General features: G+C 38.9%; 2 protein-coding genes and 1 long non-coding RNA gene across 5 annotated transcripts in view; 2 read left to right on the forward strand and 1 right to left on the reverse strand.

Annotated features, from left to right (window-relative positions):
- Positions 1–2,268: 2,268 nt before the first annotated feature.
- Positions 2,269–13,558, forward strand: LOC111266654 (putative phosphorylase b kinase regulatory subunit beta). Of its 3 annotated transcripts, none has more exons than XM_022844321.2 (14): positions 2,269–3,141; positions 5,312–5,442; positions 5,574–5,809; positions 6,099–6,325; positions 7,743–7,980; positions 8,137–8,334; positions 8,759–8,905; positions 9,183–9,428; positions 9,563–9,901; positions 10,241–10,753; positions 11,118–11,300; positions 11,488–11,807; positions 12,329–12,575; positions 12,778–13,558. In XM_022844321.2, exons 1-14 carry the CDS (start codon positions 3,119–3,121, stop codon positions 13,009–13,011), a joined length of 3,282 nt encoding a protein of 1,093 aa, XP_022700056.1. In that variant the 5' UTR covers positions 2,269–3,118; the 3' UTR covers positions 13,012–13,558. The 3 variants fall into 3 exon arrangements, with proteins under 3 accessions (XP_022700056.1, XP_022700054.1, XP_086827124.1); XM_022844319.2 differs by lacking the exon at positions 2,269–3,141 and adding an exon at positions 3,707–4,089; XM_086970998.1 differs by lacking the exon at positions 2,269–3,141 and adding an exon at positions 4,669–4,724.
- A 236-nt stretch (positions 13,559–13,794) lies between these two features.
- Der-1 (derlin 1) lies at positions 13,795–19,071 on the reverse strand. The gene is made up of 5 exons (XM_022844322.2): positions 18,914–19,071; positions 17,103–17,266; positions 15,954–16,145; positions 15,188–15,444; positions 13,795–14,921 (listed from the first exon to the last, which is right to left on the reverse strand). Exons 2-5 carry the CDS (start codon positions 17,253–17,255, stop codon positions 14,756–14,758), a joined length of 768 nt encoding a protein of 255 aa, XP_022700057.1. The 5' UTR covers positions 17,256–17,266; positions 18,914–19,071; the 3' UTR covers positions 13,795–14,755.
- A 328-nt stretch (positions 19,072–19,399) lies between these two features.
- LOC111266656 (uncharacterized) overlaps positions 19,400–20,113 on the forward strand; it is a 1,658-nt gene continuing 944 nt past the window's right edge. The window contains exon 1 of the long non-coding RNA XR_002684200.2: positions 19,400–20,056. This is a non-coding gene — a long non-coding RNA (uncharacterized LOC111266656). The remainder of the gene's footprint in view (positions 20,057–20,113) is intronic.

Raw genomic sequence — 20,113 nt, forward strand, 5'->3', positions numbered from 1 at the left:
AGTACTATGTAAGCAGGGTGTGTAAAAAATATCTCTAAATATTACCCACGTATATTATAATGCGAAACATATTATCAAGCACACACACTCTACCTAAATCCTTTGCTGAAAACATAAATTAGATTAGTTTTCTACTATTAAGCTGTCATTTTTCGCTATATAGGTGCTAACAGTAGTTAGTACGACATAGGCAGGATCAAATGCAGCATTATAACTACTGGATTACATTAGAGTTATTCATAGCGATCCCTTGGGACCTATCGTCGTGTCGTAGAACCGATTTAACCCAGAAATTTGCCCGCGTGACAAGTATCTATGAACGCTATGCACGATTTTTTGCTTCACTGAACATCGAATGTATTCCTTTGTCTCGAAGTCAACATTACGTGCATTCACCTTGTATTCTACAGTACACTACAACAAAGGTACACCGATGTTGTCTGCAGCATAACAATAACTCAGGTTCCATAACTAGAATATGGAACTACAGCATGGCCATAAGCAATCAATTTATGTCAAATCTTATTTAATGTTTGAGTAAAAAAGATAGAGAATATACTTCATTAGAGTAAGTTCGTTTTTTTTCCAGCTACGCTTCCATATATTATAAAATGCCCGTGACGTCAGAATGATGGTCTCTGGTTCGTTGTGCAGGTGATTCTACAGACGGTCCTAGAAGCAGCTGAAAGCAAATTCAATTTATTCCAACGTATCAAACCTAAGATGCGTATGCTTTTGGCAGGGAGACATGCTGCTATTACACTGGACATTATTAGTCATACGATGTAGGTTTGCCATTTACGTTTCCTGTTTCTTTTTCGCCTATTAGTTTCATCTTCATTGTTTGAAGTTTGTTGAATATTGAAAGTCTGATATTAACCGTGTGCTTATCCTCATTATCCAGCCACTTTGGCCGTTTTTGCAATTATTCTTCCTCGACCATGACAAACGATATAGTTGAAAAGCAGTTGGTTTTCTCTAACCTAATATATATATATACATATATACATATATATATATATATATATATATATATGGACAGTATCCTATTTAAATCGCTCGAAAAAGCTGGCCTTTCTCGTTGATCGTACTCCAACTAATCCTTTATAGAGACGTCCTTTTTAGCATTGAAGCGAACCCTCCATGTAAAAGGTCAACAACGTTGTTACCCTATATATTTTACAGGATTGCTGCCCATTTGTCTTTTCCGAAAGTCGGGGACATTGAATCATGGGGTACCCTAAAAATTAGCAACACAGATCATTTCCGCACATCCCTAAACAAAGGGCTACAACAAAGAAAATGTTATTATGTAGTTATTACAAGTTCCGGCGCCCGAAAAACTGAAACCTATTCTTACGCCTTGCTTCTAAGACTATAGTAAAATAAAAAGAAGATAACTCAACTGGATTCTCGCATGCTCTAGAAGCATCGCTCCTGATGGTCATAGTTATTCTACTAAACCATCATCTAACACAATTGTAGTTTCGATTTAAAACTAAAACCGTTCATTAGTCATTTTCCAAATATTCTTTCTTTAATACGCAATTAAATTATTTGACAATAATGAATAGATACCTAACCTAACCGTCACGCGATATTGGTAGGCATAAATTTATTACTGTCATTCAAATACGCTGCATGCGAACATTTTCTGGAATTAAATTTCGGCTTAACTGGTAGCAAGCTCAAACGCAAGAACTCAAATGGTCAAAAAATTCAGAAGGGGTGAGAAAACGCAAAAGAAATTCAGTCATTAGAGCGTATCTGGACTACCCACTTCGTTACTTATATTCTTCTCCCCAAGAAAAGAAAAAATTCACGTACATCAATAATATTTTTGAATCTTTTTGGTGCATCTTTCGGTCCTTGAAATTTTAACCCCATTAAAGATACTCCGTTTTTTCTCGTAAAGCTCGTTCTTGTTTTTTTTTCAGGAGCTACACATAAATCTGACAATATTCTTTGTGATTGCGAATTTGTTGTTCTGTTCAAGAGCAGAAGTTGAACCTAGCCAGGACAAATCGCACGCCAAAGTTCGTCACAACTTAATGGGCTGTATGTAACGCTCCTGGAAGCCAATACAAACTCTATTTACGTTTTTACGTTTTATATCAAGTTTGAGTAATACGACGTCAACCGATGGGTACGGAAACTAATTTTCAGACAATAGTTTCCTAGATTTATTAATGCCAAGCTTGTGTAAGGTAGAATAGACTGAACTAATAATAAAAACACACGTCCTCTAGATTCTTAGATATTATTATTCTCAGATCCTTATTACTTATGATCAAATTCTTTAAATAGATAATTCAGGGCGAAAAATATCCGCTTGTTTCCCAGTCCGCTTAGTACTCTATTCGTCGACTTTAATCAATATTGTTTCATGATGCAGGGCTTGCGGAAGGCATAGAATTCACATAAAAACGTTAGTAATTGCATATGTTAAATTCTCTGACAGACAAATTATAACCAACTTCAACTGAAACACGTATTAAGTTGGAAAGCAATGTTACAAAGCACTAAATCATAGCTTTGTAACTACAGCCCAGTTGCTTGTAAGAAAAAAAAACCTAGAAATGAGTAGAGTTTTAGGCTTGTTGCGTAATTGTTCATTTCTGCTTTTCGCTGAGAAATCTTAAATAGGTATGTGTATTAGGATTTAGTTAAAAAAGTTTCCTTCAACCTCTCATGCGGCCCCGCCTAGGCTATGCTGTAATACGTTATCTTGCGTATAGATGAAATGATCCGCTGTAAATGATTACTGTCCTTCGCTTGATGATCCCTCCAGAAGGATGTATGAAACTCAAGAGCTTGGCGCCGTAAGGCTGCTCCATTTTTGCGCGCAAAAGTTTCTTTATGCTTGAAATATAGGTTAGATACGGTCCTAAAGGTTTTTACGCTGAGCTGAGCTGTTATGACACGCGCCCGGAAAATTGGATCCGCCCTTCGCTTCCATGAATCGAGTGAGGGTAAGGGATGAAAACAGACTGGTTGAACCCTCCCTTGTTGATGTGTTTTGGCCTCTGAGATATGTACTGCAGCGCTGTTACAGAGAGCTTGGTTCGGAGCTTCGACATTCCCGCACAGGTCTTGCGACCTTTGCAAGTTTGGCCTCATGGCTGCCACGCGATGTCTGGGGTAAGTTCTTGAGTAGAATCTTTTCTACGAAACAGTTGGCCAAGCCCACCCAATCGATTATTATAATGATGTGACACAAATGAAGTGCCAAACCTGTTAGTATGTCAGAAAACATGTGCAAGAGTTTTTGTCTAGAGTAAATTGAGTGTATAACAAATCTTAGCTATACAAGGTTTTTGTTCAAGTTTTCGTTTGGAAAAAGGTGCCCATCTTCATCGGTGTTTACCCTTCTGTGCCTACATTTATATGAAATGTCATCCACGTATACGCTAGACGATACTTTTTTCAACTCTATTCCTTCGAGCAAGATATTAAATCGACAGTGTAAACTTGTCACAGATGATTATTGAAGCTCTATTTATAATGGTTTGTTTTGCTAAGAACAAATTTTGGCAATCAGCAAATATTACTAATGTCTAATGCGATTTAGTTTAATTTAACAGTTCGAATGACTACATCTGTAGAGACAGTAGCCTGCTTCATTGTTATGGCGTGCATCGCCGATTGGATTTTGTAAATTATGCGAGCGCTGTAATGCGATTCGTCCGCGTGTTCTCCAAGTGGTTTACTTGTGTAGCGTGATTTAAATAAGGTTTGCCGCCTCTTCTAAAGAGAGCCGTTTCCGTTTTACGTACGAGAGATGCCGATCCATGTCATGCCGCCAGTGATACTGGCCTCAATGTAGTGCTTTCCACGTTCGTGTTCCTTAACGTAACGTTGCTGGTTTCGCCGTTTGAGAGGCGGCCCGGCTGCGAAAGAACTAGCAAATCTTGTGGATAGCCAGCCCATCGCATCGGGCAAACGTTTTTGGATGCAAACACTGTGCATGTGACTCACAACAGCCAGGATCACTGGTGTTAAAATGGGCAAAAGAAGTAGACTTTTCGAAAGCCCAGCGAAGCCGAAGTATGAACAATACAAACCTCTCGAGAGGCGAGAGCCACCGAGGTACGCTTAGTCAAGATATCAGTAGCCAAATTTGTGTTTTTTCCACCTGACTGTGAGTCCAACACTGGTTAATGCCTTTATCCAACACATTTTTTATCCGTTGCTCTAGGTTCGATGTAGACGTGAATAGATACGTACTTTCGATGATTCAGATTCGAAAAATTCTGACTAGTGTTTTTTTATGATACCTTCTCTGCTTTTCACATTCAACTTTCCAGCATCATTACAACAGGGCATGGATATTACGTGACTGGAACGGAGCTTCCGGCTAGATAGGAGAGCAGAATTAATCGCTGTTGTGGATCTGTTTGTGTATTGCCCGTGGGCTCAATGACCGTCACAGTTCATATGCTCCCTAAGAAATGAGCTAGCGAACAGTTATATTCACAACCGAAAATAACAGAGACGGCGGCATTATGAACCATAACAATGATAAAAAAAAAGGGACCGGCGTTCAAGGGACAGGGCGAACATTGACCCTTATGTATGCGGATAACATAGAATGGATAATTTGCATATCATAGAGGTTACTGGGTTGATCTTTATCTGAGTGAATCTCCTCAACGAGTTTTGTGCATAAATTAGTGCTTGTGTATGTGTGTGTTTGAGTTTGTTAATGGGTTCATGTGTGGTAGGTTTGTACAAAAATGATAGTTACGCCATTAATTTTTCCATTTACTTGGCCATTAGTATGTTCGTATGTATTCTAGTTTTATGACAAATCAGACTCGACACACAAATCTGCATATAAATGTTCTCTGCATATGGATGATTTTTCTTAGTGTGTCTGATTGTTATAGTTGAAAATCTTCAACGATCTGAGCTCGTTTGAAAAGCATTGGATGTTGCGAATACAGGTGTTACTTTTATGCTTGTGTCAGTATTCGTAGGTTAAGGCTGTGAAACCGATTGCGTAACACTAACATTAACAGATACCTTTATGTGTTCAGCCTACATCATCGACATCATTATTGAGTTGCTTTCGCTGTGACTGAACTCGAACAATATCAATATTTGTAAATAGTGACATTTACATAAAGTTTTTTTAACATTGAATCATTGAACATTCGTACTCTATTGATTTTCCCACGGCGATAAAATTGTAATAATGCCTCATAAATAGCCCTGTTCCATGGAAATAGTTCCGTGGAGACATTTCTTACAGTTTATAGAAACGGTCAGAACATATTTCAAGAAAAAGTGTATTTTTTCTCGCTTCCAGGTTGGATCCGGTGCCGGTACGATCGTTCAGTCATGAAAAGCTTTCAAGCGTCGTTGATATTGATGTGGAGACAATTAAGATGACAAATTATTCTGATACTGTAAAGAAACTAGATGCATTTTACAATCAAGGTAAGCAATCATTCCTGTTAAGGCCAGTCGAAACATTGCAGCTGCTCAGGCGCATTGCACGATGACAAGTAGGACGGAGGTAACATGTTCGCATGTGTCTTACTTGAACATTGCACTTTTATTTTACCCAGTTAAAAAACAGATTCTCCGATACCAAAGTGCTACGACGGGTCTCTTCCCAAAACATTCTTCAGAGAATGTGGCTCACATCCAGGACACGTTGTATTGTTCCATCTGTGTGTGGGCATTGTATCAATCATACCGCCGAATCGATGATGACCGGGGGAAGACATATGAATTGGGGCAGAGTGTGGTTAAGTCAATGCGTGGGATCCTGTTTGGTTGGATGCGGCAGAGTCAGGCAAAGGTCAGTTAAAAAAATTTTCAAATAGTGTCTAAAAGGAATTTTTTTTGATGCCAGAATGTCGAATCTAAGCCACTCAGCTAAGTAGGAGACGATGCGTTACGATATGAAACAACTTATTTTCTCGAAATAAATTTACGGCAAACTTAATAATCTCGTATCTGTTAATATCGCGTGGTGGCATCTAGTTTGATTTCAGGTCGCTCGATGGCGCAACCGCTTGTAAGTGCTGCATCAATAAAGAAAAAAAGTAATAATATGCATTTATTCCGGTGTTCTGCCTTTTCCATAGATGGAAGCATTTAAGTCAAAGCAATGCCCCGAATTTGCTCTGCACTCAGTTTTTGATGCGAAAACAGGAAAGCCTATATTAGCCGACAAAGATTACGGGCACCTACAGCTGAACAATACAGCTCTCTACTTGCTTTATATCGTGCAGATGATCTCGTCAGGTTTGCAAATTATTTATACTATGGATGAGGTTAACTTTCTACAGAACCTGGTGTACTACGTTGAGCGGTAAGAGTGCTTCTTTAGTTTGATTTCGTATTCGATATATTACTAATTCTCATAAGAACTCTTTGCATATATTAGTCATATTATATTTATATATTTATGAGTCGGCTTACTCAGATGGTATGGAGCTTAGTCAAGCCCCGTCAACATTGTACAGGCAGATCGAGTGGAGTTTTAGAAAAAAAAAAAGTGTTTAGAAAAACAGTTTTTCAGACTATACAATTCCACGTTAGTGAGGTGAGTTAATATTCTGGCGTACAGGCTAACGAGGGCTAGGCCATGGCTGAAGCAGCTCCCTAATGTGCCTGACATTGTTTGGTGCTCTTAACTCCACAGTATGTACCATAACGAAGAGTTCGCATTTCAAATTATTGACGTACAGATTACCCCTACCCTCGGATTTTCATAGTGTTAAAAGAACTTCAGGATTTCTGCTTTTGTCAGAAATTCAGCAATATGTGATCGTGTAAGAGAACTACGGTATTTTTGAAATGACCTGTTTAACATATTGGAACAGCCTTCAACTAGATTTCAAAGCGGCAGCGATAAACGCTTGTTATAAGGCTGCGCTAAAAGGTTGTTCTATTTTACGAAACCTAAAATACACAGTTACGAGTAGGTTTGCTATACTAAGGTAGTAAGGGCCTTCCAGTATTTGGCCAGCCACTTCACCGCACGTCGCCGCTTATTCAAATTAGAAGCGTTTACTCTTGCTAGAACTAATTTTTCAAGGGCGAAACGTCCTATCATTGTGCATGAAGGTGCATGCGCTATGAACTATGGTTTGTATTCTATTTTTCATTGTAAAGCCCATCTGATGTTACTAAAGATAGTTTCCCGCATTTGTAAACAGTTTTTGACTACCCCTTTAGACTTCCTATTCATATTAATAACCCTAAAAGCAAACGTTAACAGCTGTAATCATCGCCGATAAAAATCGGGCTCAATCTTCCATTTCAAATTGGTTCGATTAACGAACCATTGATATAGTTGGCGTCACATTCTACTTAACGAAGGACATGAAGTATGCTTGTGAGAACAAAGCTTAAACAGTAATTTAAAATATTATCCCTCTAATAAAGCATTCTAACTTAGAATTACAATATAATTATTTTTACCGTTATGATTACTCAGCATGGCAATATCCTATATATAGGGTGTTGTTGTGTAATTATAAAGAGAATATAGTAGATATATTCCGTAATAATAATAACCACAGGAAAATTAACTTTGGCAGAATGAAGTAAGTCGGTACTCCTTATAGTTATTCAATCGAAACTCTATTTATTTGACAATAGTCCATACTCTATATAAATCGCCTCTCTATCGAAATCTATAGCTACTTTCCATTTATCTTGTAGCATTACACAAATTTGGTTAATTTGATTTTTGGCAATTAAATGTTGATCTTCTTTTATAGAGCTTATCGTACACCTGATTTTGGAATATGGGAGCGAGGTTCGAAGTACAACAATGGAACGCCTGAGATTCACGCATCGTCAATTGGTATGGCTAAGGCAGCTTTGGAAGCGATCAACGGTTTTAATGTTTTCGGCGACAAAGGAGCCGAACGGAGTGTGATTTACGTAGATATTGATGCCCATAATCGTAACCGGACGATCTTTGAAACGCTCCTCCCCAGAGAATCCAGCTCGAAGGTAAACTTAAACCTGCAAATTTCAGAAACTGTGCACTCTGTTTTTATTGATAGGGACTACTAATAAAGAGGATACATATATATAGTTTGGGTCTCAAATATTTATTTACTACGTTGACTTAGATTTAAAATATGCATACGTCTGTGTTGTTGACAGAATACGGACATCAGCCTCCTTCTAGCTACCAGCTTTCCATGCTTTGCCACACACGATGAATATCTCTACTCTCGTACTAAGGACAAGATTATTCGACGGCTCGAAGGACCTTACGGTTTTAAAAGGTTCCTTCGCGACGGCTATGGCTGCGTCCTTGAGGATCCGGCAAAAAAGTTTTACGACCAAGGAGAAACTAAGGTAACGCTAAGGTAACAACCGTATTAGATACTCTTAACGCATACATACAAATCTCTAAATCAAACGACCATATCTGTCGGTTAGTTATTTCCCCAAAAAGTAGCCTACGACGTGCTTGCTTACTAAATATATAAGCATGAAAGGTTGTTTGGGTTTAAAGCCAAGCCCAGACGTATAAATCGTTTCGTTTTGGAAAGGGCCATCTATCTAAAGCAATGTTTAACTAAAACAGTATAATTGGAAGCAAAATACGAAACATTTATTTACATTACTCACGTAGAGACTAGTAACCTTCAATGATATTAAGTGCAAATATGCTTACTAAAGGGTCACACTGTGATTCCCTCCAACGGATTACCTCAGAAATGACAGAGATAATTCCTTGTGTGCACTTTAGTTGATCAGTTTATTTTTGCTATTTCAGCTGTTTGATCATATTGAGTGTGAATGGCCACTCGGGTACATTCTCCTGATTCTCGACGGAATTTTCAAAAATAATGAGGAACAGGTCAACCGGTATTGCGAATTGCTTGAGAAAAGGATAATACGAGATGAGGATAACTTAGTTGTAGTGAGTATATAGAACGCCATCCCGTACAAGAATTAGATTGGTCATGGGTAACGTTTCTTCATTGCAATTTTGCATACATCCATCATTTTGATAAATGGTCATTTAAATAGACGGCGGCCAATTACTTTGTTGCCATATAATATACTACAAAGCATAGTAATTTTGTAGTTAAAGTAATAAAATGGATAGAAAAATGGAACGATCGCACTCTAATAATATCCACAGTGCAGCAAAATAATGCTTAGTATTTTTTGAAATGATAACTATCTTTTTTCAGATCCCGAAATACTACTATGTACTAGCAACGCTGCTCGATTTAGAAAAAGAACATCCAGGTCAATCGCATCGAGCAGCGTCCAAGGAAGGTACACCAGAAAATTTATTCCTCGCGGGCCAGGCCTTTTATATCATCTCGCAGTTACTTATTACTAAGATGCTGCATATCAACGAGCTTGACCCTATTAGACGCTACCTACCCAGTTTTAATCGACCGAGAAGGACCGATCGATACTCTGCATTTCAAGTGGGTTCCAAACAGAAATTTTTGAAACGCTACACACATCAAAGTACTGGAAATAACTTAAAGTTTGTGCAGTATCTTTCACTCGTGATCATTTCGAGACGAGCTAACGGTAATGTATATTTTTTAATTCTTAGGGAAAAGCGTGCGCCGATTTGGTCGTTCAAGTGGTGTTAATCGCGGAAAGCCAACGACTTCAAGCAATGATGGCAACCTACGGAATTCAAACGCAGACGCCTCATGAAGTCGAGCCAGTTCAGATCTGGTCACCCACTGAACTGGTGAAAGTATACGAACATCTTGGTTTTAATCAGAAACTGGGTTTAAAAGGCCGCCCACCTAGGCCAATTGGTGCCCTCGGCACAAGTAAGCTTTACAAAATCAAGGGCAACACGGTCATGTGCTATCCACTGATATTCGAAGTATCCGACTTCTACCTTAGCTACGATATGGCATTGCTCATCGATGATATAAAGGTATGAAGCAGAAATCAGCTGGTCAAGATATTCTGAATTCGCCTGCCTTTATGGGTTCTGCCTAATAAATTTCAACATTTGTGCATCGTCTATAATTTCTATGTATAATTTCAATACTTATATACCGAAGACCATGTAGAAAATGTTATATGTATAAAGAGAGGGAAAACTTCACTTTTTATCAATGCAATGTATCACGCATATATAAGGACACCTCTAAAGTACGCATTATTTTTCATATCGCAAAAGTAAGACACCGTCTACGCCGTGAGTATATATAACTCTACTCACATTCGGCTACTCTACTTTCGTAAAATAGTGTATCTACATTATTTTCAGAACGAATTACACTTCGTTGGTAAGTACTGGCGAATGTCTGGCCGCCCCACAATGGCCATTCTTATCCGCGAAGAAAATATGCGCGATTCGCATTTCCGCCAATTACTCGAACTTCTCGCCATGTTGAAGTCCGGTAACTGTTACGGCCTAAAGGTACGTCTCGGCAGACTTCAAAATTTGATGAATTCGGCCTGCATTGAGCACCTTGACTTTCTTGATCTGGTACCTGATGAACTGGCACCAAAGCTGCAGTGCCTTCAACAGTTCGAAAATCCGCATACTGGATACACGAGCTTGACGGATATTCCAACCGTACTCGAGTACGACGAGCCTCTGAAAAATTACTCGGAATATACCAAGCGATCGACAGAAGAAATTGTTGAAGCTCTACGCCATGTCGATACATTGTATGGTCAGAGCCAGCTCCTCGGCGTCTTGTGGCAGCGTTGCGGAGTCCATTATAACATTGACGGAGCAAACCTCGAAGATCGTATGGAAAGGCTAACCCGACAGGTAACTCTTAAAATGCGACTCTTTTTGTTTGCCGGTAATCCATACATCATATCAGGTCTTGTTTATCTTTATTTGGATACAGTTAACATTATCCATTGCCATGGCATTTCTCCTGGTACACCACTTTTGCTCCATCAAGCCTCTATAACTACAGATAATATCATTGTATATTGTTAATAATCAACAATAATAAGAATCAGTTAATTTTTCATAACAGTTGTGTAGGTTATACAATCAGTATACATCTGTATATAGATATATATGTATATATATTTATATACAAATGGAAGACATTAACATGAAGCATGTATGTTTCATAGATGCCTCTTGTGTTACGAATTGAAAGTAACGGTGATACTCTCAGGCAGGTGCGCTCCGGCATTGGACTGTTCTGCGCTATTGCTCGAGTCTTTTGGGGAAACTCGCTGATTCTTTAAGTCCGTACATCACTTCTATTCTCGTTAGCGGAAAGCAGCTAACTGTTGGTGTTTTCGGGAAATCTGAATATGTTATAGATCACCCCCTTACGCCACAGCAAGTTCAGCAGGTATGTCTCGTCCGTTGCTCCTTATATGTCCTGTTATTATTCGATTTAGCTGTGTCTAAAATAGCTGAATTTGTTGTAGATCTTACAGGGTGCTCATTCTCACCTAATTAAGCTTGCATTTGAGACCGATGCTTGTACACGGGTCTATCTATATTATTTTTTGTATTTCTTTGAAACAAAATTTCAGCTTATTTACAGCCAGTGCCTAGACTATCCATATCATGCTGTGTTGATGCAAGAAATTCTTGTTTATTGCGGGAAGTTAATACAAACGACGCCGAAATTGTTCAACGGAATCCTTAAGATTCGAGTGGGCTGGATGATCCATGCACTACAGTTGTATATGAAGTTTTCGGATAATAAACAAGCACTCGAGTCACTTTCGCCATCAGAACTTCGACGAGTTGTTCTAAAGGTGCTGGATGTTAAGGACTCCAACTTTACGCAGCACCAAATACGTCAAATCGAGGGAGCCCTATGCAGAGTGCCTGACTACTTCTTCGACAGGTAAACTACTGTTTTCTCATGCGATAACGATTAATCTTCTCATGATGGGGCGGTAGGAGTATATCTGCCTACTAAGTTTCGGAATATGTTAGGTAACCTAGATTCCAATTTAGAGGATGTATTTCGATCCTTCTCTAAAAAGGTTCGAGCAATATGAGAAGCTGTGATAATCCAAGTAATCCCGTCGCTTACCCAGAGTCTTCCAATCAATTGTATCGAGTCCTTTAACCCAGCGTGACGTCCTTGAAGAAATAATGTATGACAATACTGAAGCCTGTTGTAGAAGGGACAGCTGGAAGTTATTATGAAGGTTCTATTCCGACGGCTAAGCTATAACACAGAGACACTGGATTCCACGCGAAAGCGAGTTTTCATCCGGCAAGGTCGTTTTGAGGTTGGAGTGTAGATGTTCAAAATGCATTTTTTGACTCATTTTTAGAACTAATCAATGATTAAGTGTGACTGCTAAAAATGGCGACTTGTTGCTTTGTTGACGCGCATAATTGGATTCTGCATTTTAGAGTATGGGACATCCTGACGAGGGTTCCGGATGGCATCGTAATATGCGGTCAGCATCTGCCACAACAGCCAACCCTCTCTGAACTAACGGTTTATGAATTAAGCTTTGCTCTCAAGATTGAGCTTCTGCTCAGCCGAGTTTCCTTCCCAGAGTATCGTCATCTCATGGTTGAACTCCTCATGGTGATTGATGTTATCTTACGACGAAATCATGAATTTTCCTTCACCGCACGAGTTGACCTTGATGAGGTGAATATACACGTCAACATAAAAACAATGTCATATAATACAATAATAACAATTACTTTTATCATAATTAATTATATTGTTTGCTGTACAGTAATATACAAAATTGTCTGATAATAATACTCACTATTCAGGTAATAATCCTACTTGCAACTAACAATCCATTCTCTACATTTGTCAACTTGCTCTTGTATTGAACTTCTAGCTGATCCGTGAGGCATTTGCTTTGTTTCAAATGGACCGCGGCACCCCACCTGGTGAAGCGCAATTGCAAGGCTCGCCACGCAGACGCAAAAGCCGTGAAGAAATGTCAGCGTTCTATGCCGTTTCCAATTCGGTCTCCACGTGCTATCTTTCCCGCGCGGTCGTTTCCAAGCTTTTGTCTGCCGATTGTGCCAAGAAAGAGGCCGACGTCATGAACCACTGCCACATGCAATAGGCAAAACGCAATTAAAACAAAAGAGAAAATGCCTAAAAACCTGTCAGGTGGCGTAGATGTAGTGAAATCAGCAGACTTCATTAGGATTCGGCCATCCTGCCGGCTTCGCTTAGTATTCCTAAATTACGAAGCAAAATCTGCATCAACCTCGAAGAACTGGCACAAATTCATACACGTATGAATTTGTTCGGAAATCATCATGAGTGGCGTCAATATAGCGCTTTGTTTATCCACCTGTTATTTAGCAGCAACCCAAGATACCGAAAAACAAACTTATAAAATATATTAGCTCAGCTAAAATGTATCGACCTTGTGAAGAGATGAAATATTCCGTACAACTTTTATAAACAACGAAATGTTACTTGTATGCTAAATTCACACTACTTCTTTAAATCTAACAGGCTTTTATAAACGAATACACACAAATACATATAAAGCGTTTTTCTGTATAAATCAATATCGTTAGGACCTGACTATTGTTTGTTACATTTCGTTTTTAACAAAATGATAAAATATAAGAATAACAAGACAGGCTGAATCATCTGAATACATGGTTATTTTTAGATGCTATGATTAAAAAAATCTCTAGCCAAAAAACCGCAAACTTTACCGGGTAGGTCAAAATGTATTTTTGTACAGCTTTAATATTTTCATCTTTGTTCGCATATAGTAAGTTCTAGGAATATACACTGCTCAAACTAGTTGTAAAAGGCGCTCGGACTATGCTTCTGTTTTCCTTTCTAGATGTAAGGATATCTGTTATTTCAAAAAAGAGTCTTCACAGTCTTCAACATCGTCCTGCCTCATCGTTTTATTATAGTTCTTCGTAGTTCCTCTTTTGAATCGCCTCACCTTTTTGCTTACATACACGCACACAGAGAAGATTAAGTTAATGTTTCACACTTAATGTTTCACACATTTGCATTTCGAGCCCAAGGCTTGTCTTTATTTCGACTGTTTTCATTGTTCCCCTTTTGATTATGCTACTTATATATCTACTTTTCTTGAGCACTCTTAACCCAATATATATATATATTTTTTTTTTTTAAATATAGCTCCTTAATCGATTATGTACAATGTTTGAAATTGATCTCACTTTCTCCCGACATAAAGGATTTTTTTGCACCATCAGTATGGTGACAATAGTACTCGCACAATGGCTTTCGATTTATTAATGGCACCCAAGCGGTTTTTCGTTTATTTCTAACTTAACAGGCTGAAGGCGCGTTACGTAGTCTCGGTCATTTGCGTCTTCGTTAGTCCAATGATAATCAGCATCCGCTTCTCGATTGCGTTTGTTAATTATTAGGTACCTTAATCTCTTCCGCTTAGCATTTCCCTCTACATTGCTCAAATTCCGCTCGTTGCGATCGAACCCCTATTCAGAAGCATTGATACCAAAAAGGTAAACAACTTAAGCGCGATGTTAGAAATCGCTAGTCACGATTGCTTGGACGACAGCTTTTGATCCAGGCAAACATTGCGGAAATCGTAACCGATCTTCACTGCTGATTTTTGGGGGAGAGAAAAAAAGTCACAGAACCACTTAAATATATTGGGTGGGAGGGATTCTGTTGGTAAAATAAGGATGGATCTATGTCAGCTGGAAAGGCAATTACTCCATTGGCTAGGTAAATAGGGGAATCGGTAGCTCTTAGTGGTAGACAAAGGACATAAAATACATATGCATTTGATTTCTATTTAAAATGCCATTCACTGACGGAAGATACTTCCATTCGTTCGGCTACTGTCGTCCGAGAACATGACCGGTGCCCCAGTTGTGTGCGCCAAACCATCCCCGTGATTGCCCGTTATGATTTCCAGTATCTCCGCGACCGGCAGGATCTCGTCTTTGGGGGGCTTGACCGAAGCCCCCAAAGCTACCGGACTGGTTTGGAAAGTACTTGTACCTATGGTGGTTAAAGAGAATCAAAACAAGTATGCTTATTTTCTGCTATAGGTAACTGTATTTCAATGTAGATCATGTTTGTTGTGTGCTATGTCAACTGATATTTCAAGCATATGGATTAAGCGAAGGAAAATTATTTAAAAATTAATACTAGGAGATTTGCTCAATAGAAAAGCTACGATGGAATGAAATCTTGACGCATGGGAAACATGAGCTTCGATTACAAGCGCCCTGTCTGTTTGCGCGCGACTTTCAAATGATACTTACAGGATGGCCGGCACGTGAAGAAGCTGTCGACCGCCTTCTTGAGGATACTGGAAGTTAAGGAAGAAATAGAAATGGCCTACAAGGATTCCTATGAGTTCGTAAAGACCTCCTCCAGAAATCACTAAATTGAAAGCAAACAAAACCCAAGGCAGATAAACAGCTTTGAAATGGGTGCCGAACCAGAACGATACGATCTGCTCCTTGTTTAACTGGCACCATACGTAAAGCACCGATAACACCATTGGGTCCATGAGTAGCTATGGGACGAATGAAACAAAAAACAAGAGCCAAACTTAGTTTTTAGTTCACTGAATTTTAGAGAAGATAGGGTAATTGATAAATAGTTAATTTATGTTGATTAAAGTTAAATAGTTAATATGTTGCCAAATAACTCTATAAAAAATAGTATTCATTTCATTAGTGAAATGCCTAAAAACAGATTATAGATGTATTATTTACTGTGAGTGGAACGGATGAGAATGACAGAAGATTAGCGAGTAATAGGATCTATATATTTATTAACCCTGATATGGTGCTGTTGTACTAAGATTAATTATATATTCAAAAGCATGTCGAAAAGTCAAATATGGTGGCTAATATATTTAAATATCAGCCCAGCATACGAGTATTATTCCTATCGCAAAAAGAGGGTTCACAAGTATATAAAAATTATATAAAAGGTTATTACTCCTAACCAAAGCGGTATCGCTTCCGCAGAGGAATACTCGCTAATTTCTACAATAAAACCCGTGTATGTTTTCCTTACTTGGATCTCACTGAAGACAGCTACGATTAGAATGCAGATGAAGTTAAACAGAAGCATGAATAGGTATTCTGCCGGTCGTCCGTTGTAAGCCGATGTCTCGAGTCGCATTGAATATGAATATAGAAAATAGAGATTTACGAGGTAGTGAAGCCCCATCGGATAGAAAAACACCGCTGTAAATGGCCGCCATATCTGAAATACAGAATGATAACGTCCACCGAAGGCGACATGTTAACGAAATTGCTGATTATTTTTTACGAATTGAGACGCGATCTCCCACCCCCCATATAGCCTCATTAGAAACCTAGAGACCTTGGCCTGCCGTAAAGACCCTTCTGACATTGTTAGCATAGCTCTTTTATATAAAATTTTCCTGAACGTACCACATATGCTATATAAGCTAGGTACTTTCGGTGTAATTACGAATTTGACTAGTTTTTATCTTAAAGCTGACTATATACGAATAAATAAAGATAAAAAATGTAAGTTAGAGAAATGATGGAAAAATCAACATTGCTCATGAGCGAAGACTGGGAGACTTGTTTGCTGTAATTGTTGTTGTCCGAACTACTGAAAGTTATGAATGATCGTCAAGGATTCGCCGCTACCTATGAAATCCAGCAAGAATACTGATTCACGTTCAACGACGTAGGAACACGATAACCGTTATATTAGTTACAGTGCTAAGCTGTACCAGAAGTGTACTGCCATCGAAGCTCACACTATTTAGGGCTCGAAATGGTCAAAAAGCATTGTCTAATATCTCGGCATATATTTCAGTTAATTGTCGGCTTAGCTAGAGAGTTGAACTTGTCTGACTTCGCCCTGGTCACTTTTTTTAAACATTCTTCTAACGTCCATGGACTATTTTGATGGGCATTTACTTCGAGTAACCTGTTGGATCTTCTGCATTAAAAAAAACTGTCGAGCAACTAATTCTTTAGGCTCAACAACAGCAACAGCATTTAGAACGCTGGCTACCCAACGCATTACAGCTTGAAATTTCGCGCATACAGAAAGAGACGTCGAGTTACGTTTCTAGATCAGGACGAAAAGGTGCTTTTCAACTGCACAAAAAATCCCCAGATCTCACGAGCCGTCATCAGGCTAACAATTCCTACTCAAGCAACTCATAAATCTCCCAGTCACCTGGAACTTCTTAAAGACATTGTTATAGATGAAGATTAGGTGGTACGGGCTGATAATCTTGAACCGGCCGAGCACGGGAAAAACAATAGATAATCCAAACCAATATCTTGTTAACAGGGGCAAGCTGCGGAACCAATCCGCGATTTCACCCATCGTAATAGCTCCTGCAACCAGTACGAAAAAAATCACGATTAGAAGGTTGAATTAATACATTATACCATGATCATTAATATTATACACCGATCAAACGTCGCCACGTCGCTTAGTCGATACAAACTGCTGCAGTGAACAAAACCTATTGGTAGAAAGTTATCAATATGAACAAATATCTTCTACAGAAATTAATCATTCAGCCAAGAAGCAAAGGTTCCTCAATTGTTATCAGAAAATGTAAATATATTCAAGCGTCTAGAGAACCGATGTTCTCCCACTACCGCATTGGTTCTCAGTCCCGCATATATCTGCATCCCGGTTTTTGCAATTAATTTGTATGTGTTTAGTCGAGAGTGTAACAACGATCGGTAGACTATGAAATGACAAAAAAAAAATCACTTTGATCAGGACGACAATAATGATACAAATGACAACAATAAGGAACTACCGTGTCATAGTAAGTAACAGCAAGCACACATTTCGCTAGTAGTCTGTCATAGAGCATTCCGTACGAGTGATGATAAAGCATGCGCTATCTCTGCTTCGTGATACGAGAAACCCAGTACTGAGATTCGGAGACTCTGCTGATTCATGCGTAAGTCATGCGAAAATTCAACGTCACACAATAGCGGTGAGTCGCCTTATATGACTTCCTCAAATCAAGTTGAACATAATTTTTTACGAACTGGTGACTATAACATCTTACGAAATTTATATGTCCTCTATTTTAATGCTACACAACACTTGCTCAGGCATTTTCAGCTTACCCTTAATTAGTTATGAATTTACCACAGGTGGAACAGGATCTTAATCGTGCTAGGAAGGGGTACGATTAATCGTTAGGACATTCCATCATCTCACCGCAGACTATGGTTCGATAGCGTAACGAAATAGTCAGTCAAGATATATTAATAGAGCACCGCTAATTGTTCCCGTCGAATTGAAACACTTTTAGTTTTGTGTTTACCCATGTATTATACGCAACGTTACTTTATACGCGCACCAATTTGTACTATGCGTGCACTTCCTGGTAGAGCGCTATCCTAACACTATAATAAATTTTGAAGCAACCCTTCAACCTGCTATTTATACTGAACCTCAACGATGTCAGCTCTGTTTAGGAGATTCGATATCAATGTTGAATACGCCTTTCGCATTGACAAATTCTTATCGATAAATGGAGGTTCACCGCGATGGAAATGCAGTAGCTAAATTTAGGCTTCCTCGATTGTGTCCTACAGCCAGCTCAACAGTAACTCAGGCTATCTTCATAAACTCGTTTTATATCCGTTCGATCTAAACTATTTTCCGATTGTCGATTGGCAGTTCGTTCTAAATAACAATTCGCTTATTGCCAGCACCTCCATGCAGCTTTTTTCTCGAAGATACATACGAGGATCGTTCATGGGATTTGTGCAATTTTTTTTTGTTACTTATTCAACCATTACTACAGCGTTATACGAAATGATAGGTTTCAGTTTCGGGCACGACAAGCTGGTCTGTTTTGAGATAAACTAAAACGAAGTGCTTAAACTTAAATTTTGGCAGTTCGTATTTGGCAAGAAGAGACACTAACAATGCAGAAAATCTATTGTGACTGTTATTTTTCCCAAATTGATCTGGCTGCATGCTCAAAAAGCGTCTAGACACTAACTTACCTCCGAGAATCGACTATAGAGTTTCGATGGGAGCGTTACGATTTATCATAGGATTTGTCGATTCGTTTAAGGCACATCTATTACATACGCACACTCACGGACACAGTCTAGTCTTTAAAAATGAATTTCAAGTCAACCCTTGGTGTCGGAACAACGAATACGTGTATTTCGGCCGGTGACGTCACATCAAAACAAACCAGTTAAATTGCCTGAAGTAAGTTGAATTGGTTTAAGTTTCAGTGTGTAAGCACAGCGAAGTAAGTGGAAATTTAATCACACATTATAAGCTGTATAGATCGAAACACTATGATTTGTGTGCGATGATTGATGATCGCTTCGCTTGCGAGAGAAGCTTCATGGTGAATAGTCCCAATATAGAAGGTTGTTTTGACATCGCGCAGCGCGGGCCATGCCGCTGTAGCATCTATATAGAAATAACACAGTCAGGGCAGCATTACTACATTGCATAGAAAAATTTTGTAAATTGTTCATTTATTTTTCGTTTTTACTTTTTGTTTTGGTCATGTGACCCGCTGTTTCGGTGGCTTGTTCCTATAGGATCACGCTTTCTGCCAAGTGTCCATCGGCCGTCGAATATAGTTATCTATTGCATATAGTTTACGACACCATATTATAAATATTTATCGAACACATTATGCCATATTTGGTTGTCAAACTCTGCGGTAGTTTTGTCAATCATGACGAATATTAGATCAGCGTCAATTTGATAATGTGTATAACGGCTGGGGGTCACCAGCTAAAGTTTGTGCGTCTTAATCGTCAGAATGAATATCGGTGTGGGAAAAGTTTATTTAAATATAATAGCGGTGTCGTTGCAAATTGAAACGCCAGATGTTTATAGTTCGAGAACTACCAATAGGATTGCTACTGTTTATGCGATCGTGTTAGAAAAAAGAGGATTTGTTGAACGACGGCATTTCCTTTGCCATAGGGTTTTCTTTCAGTGTAGTGAACTTCTCTGAGCCTCTGTGGACCTATATATTGGCCTGCCGCAATCGTAGTGACATTTCACTTCGTATTTGAAGGTGTTCGAAAGAATCCGTGCACGGTTATGGCCGAGCGACACATCGCTACTGAAACCGCAACTGCAGATCCCAGGCAAAGTTATTGCATGGCAACACGGTGGGGTTATATACTCTACTATAAGCCACTATATAATATAATAATATATATATATAT

The sequence above is a fragment of the Varroa jacobsoni genome, unplaced genomic scaffold, assembly GCF_002532875.2.
Source record: "Varroa jacobsoni isolate VJ856 unplaced genomic scaffold, vjacob_1.0 scaffold_1106, whole genome shotgun sequence".
NCBI lineage: Eukaryota > Metazoa > Arthropoda > Arachnida > Mesostigmata > Varroidae > Varroa > Varroa jacobsoni.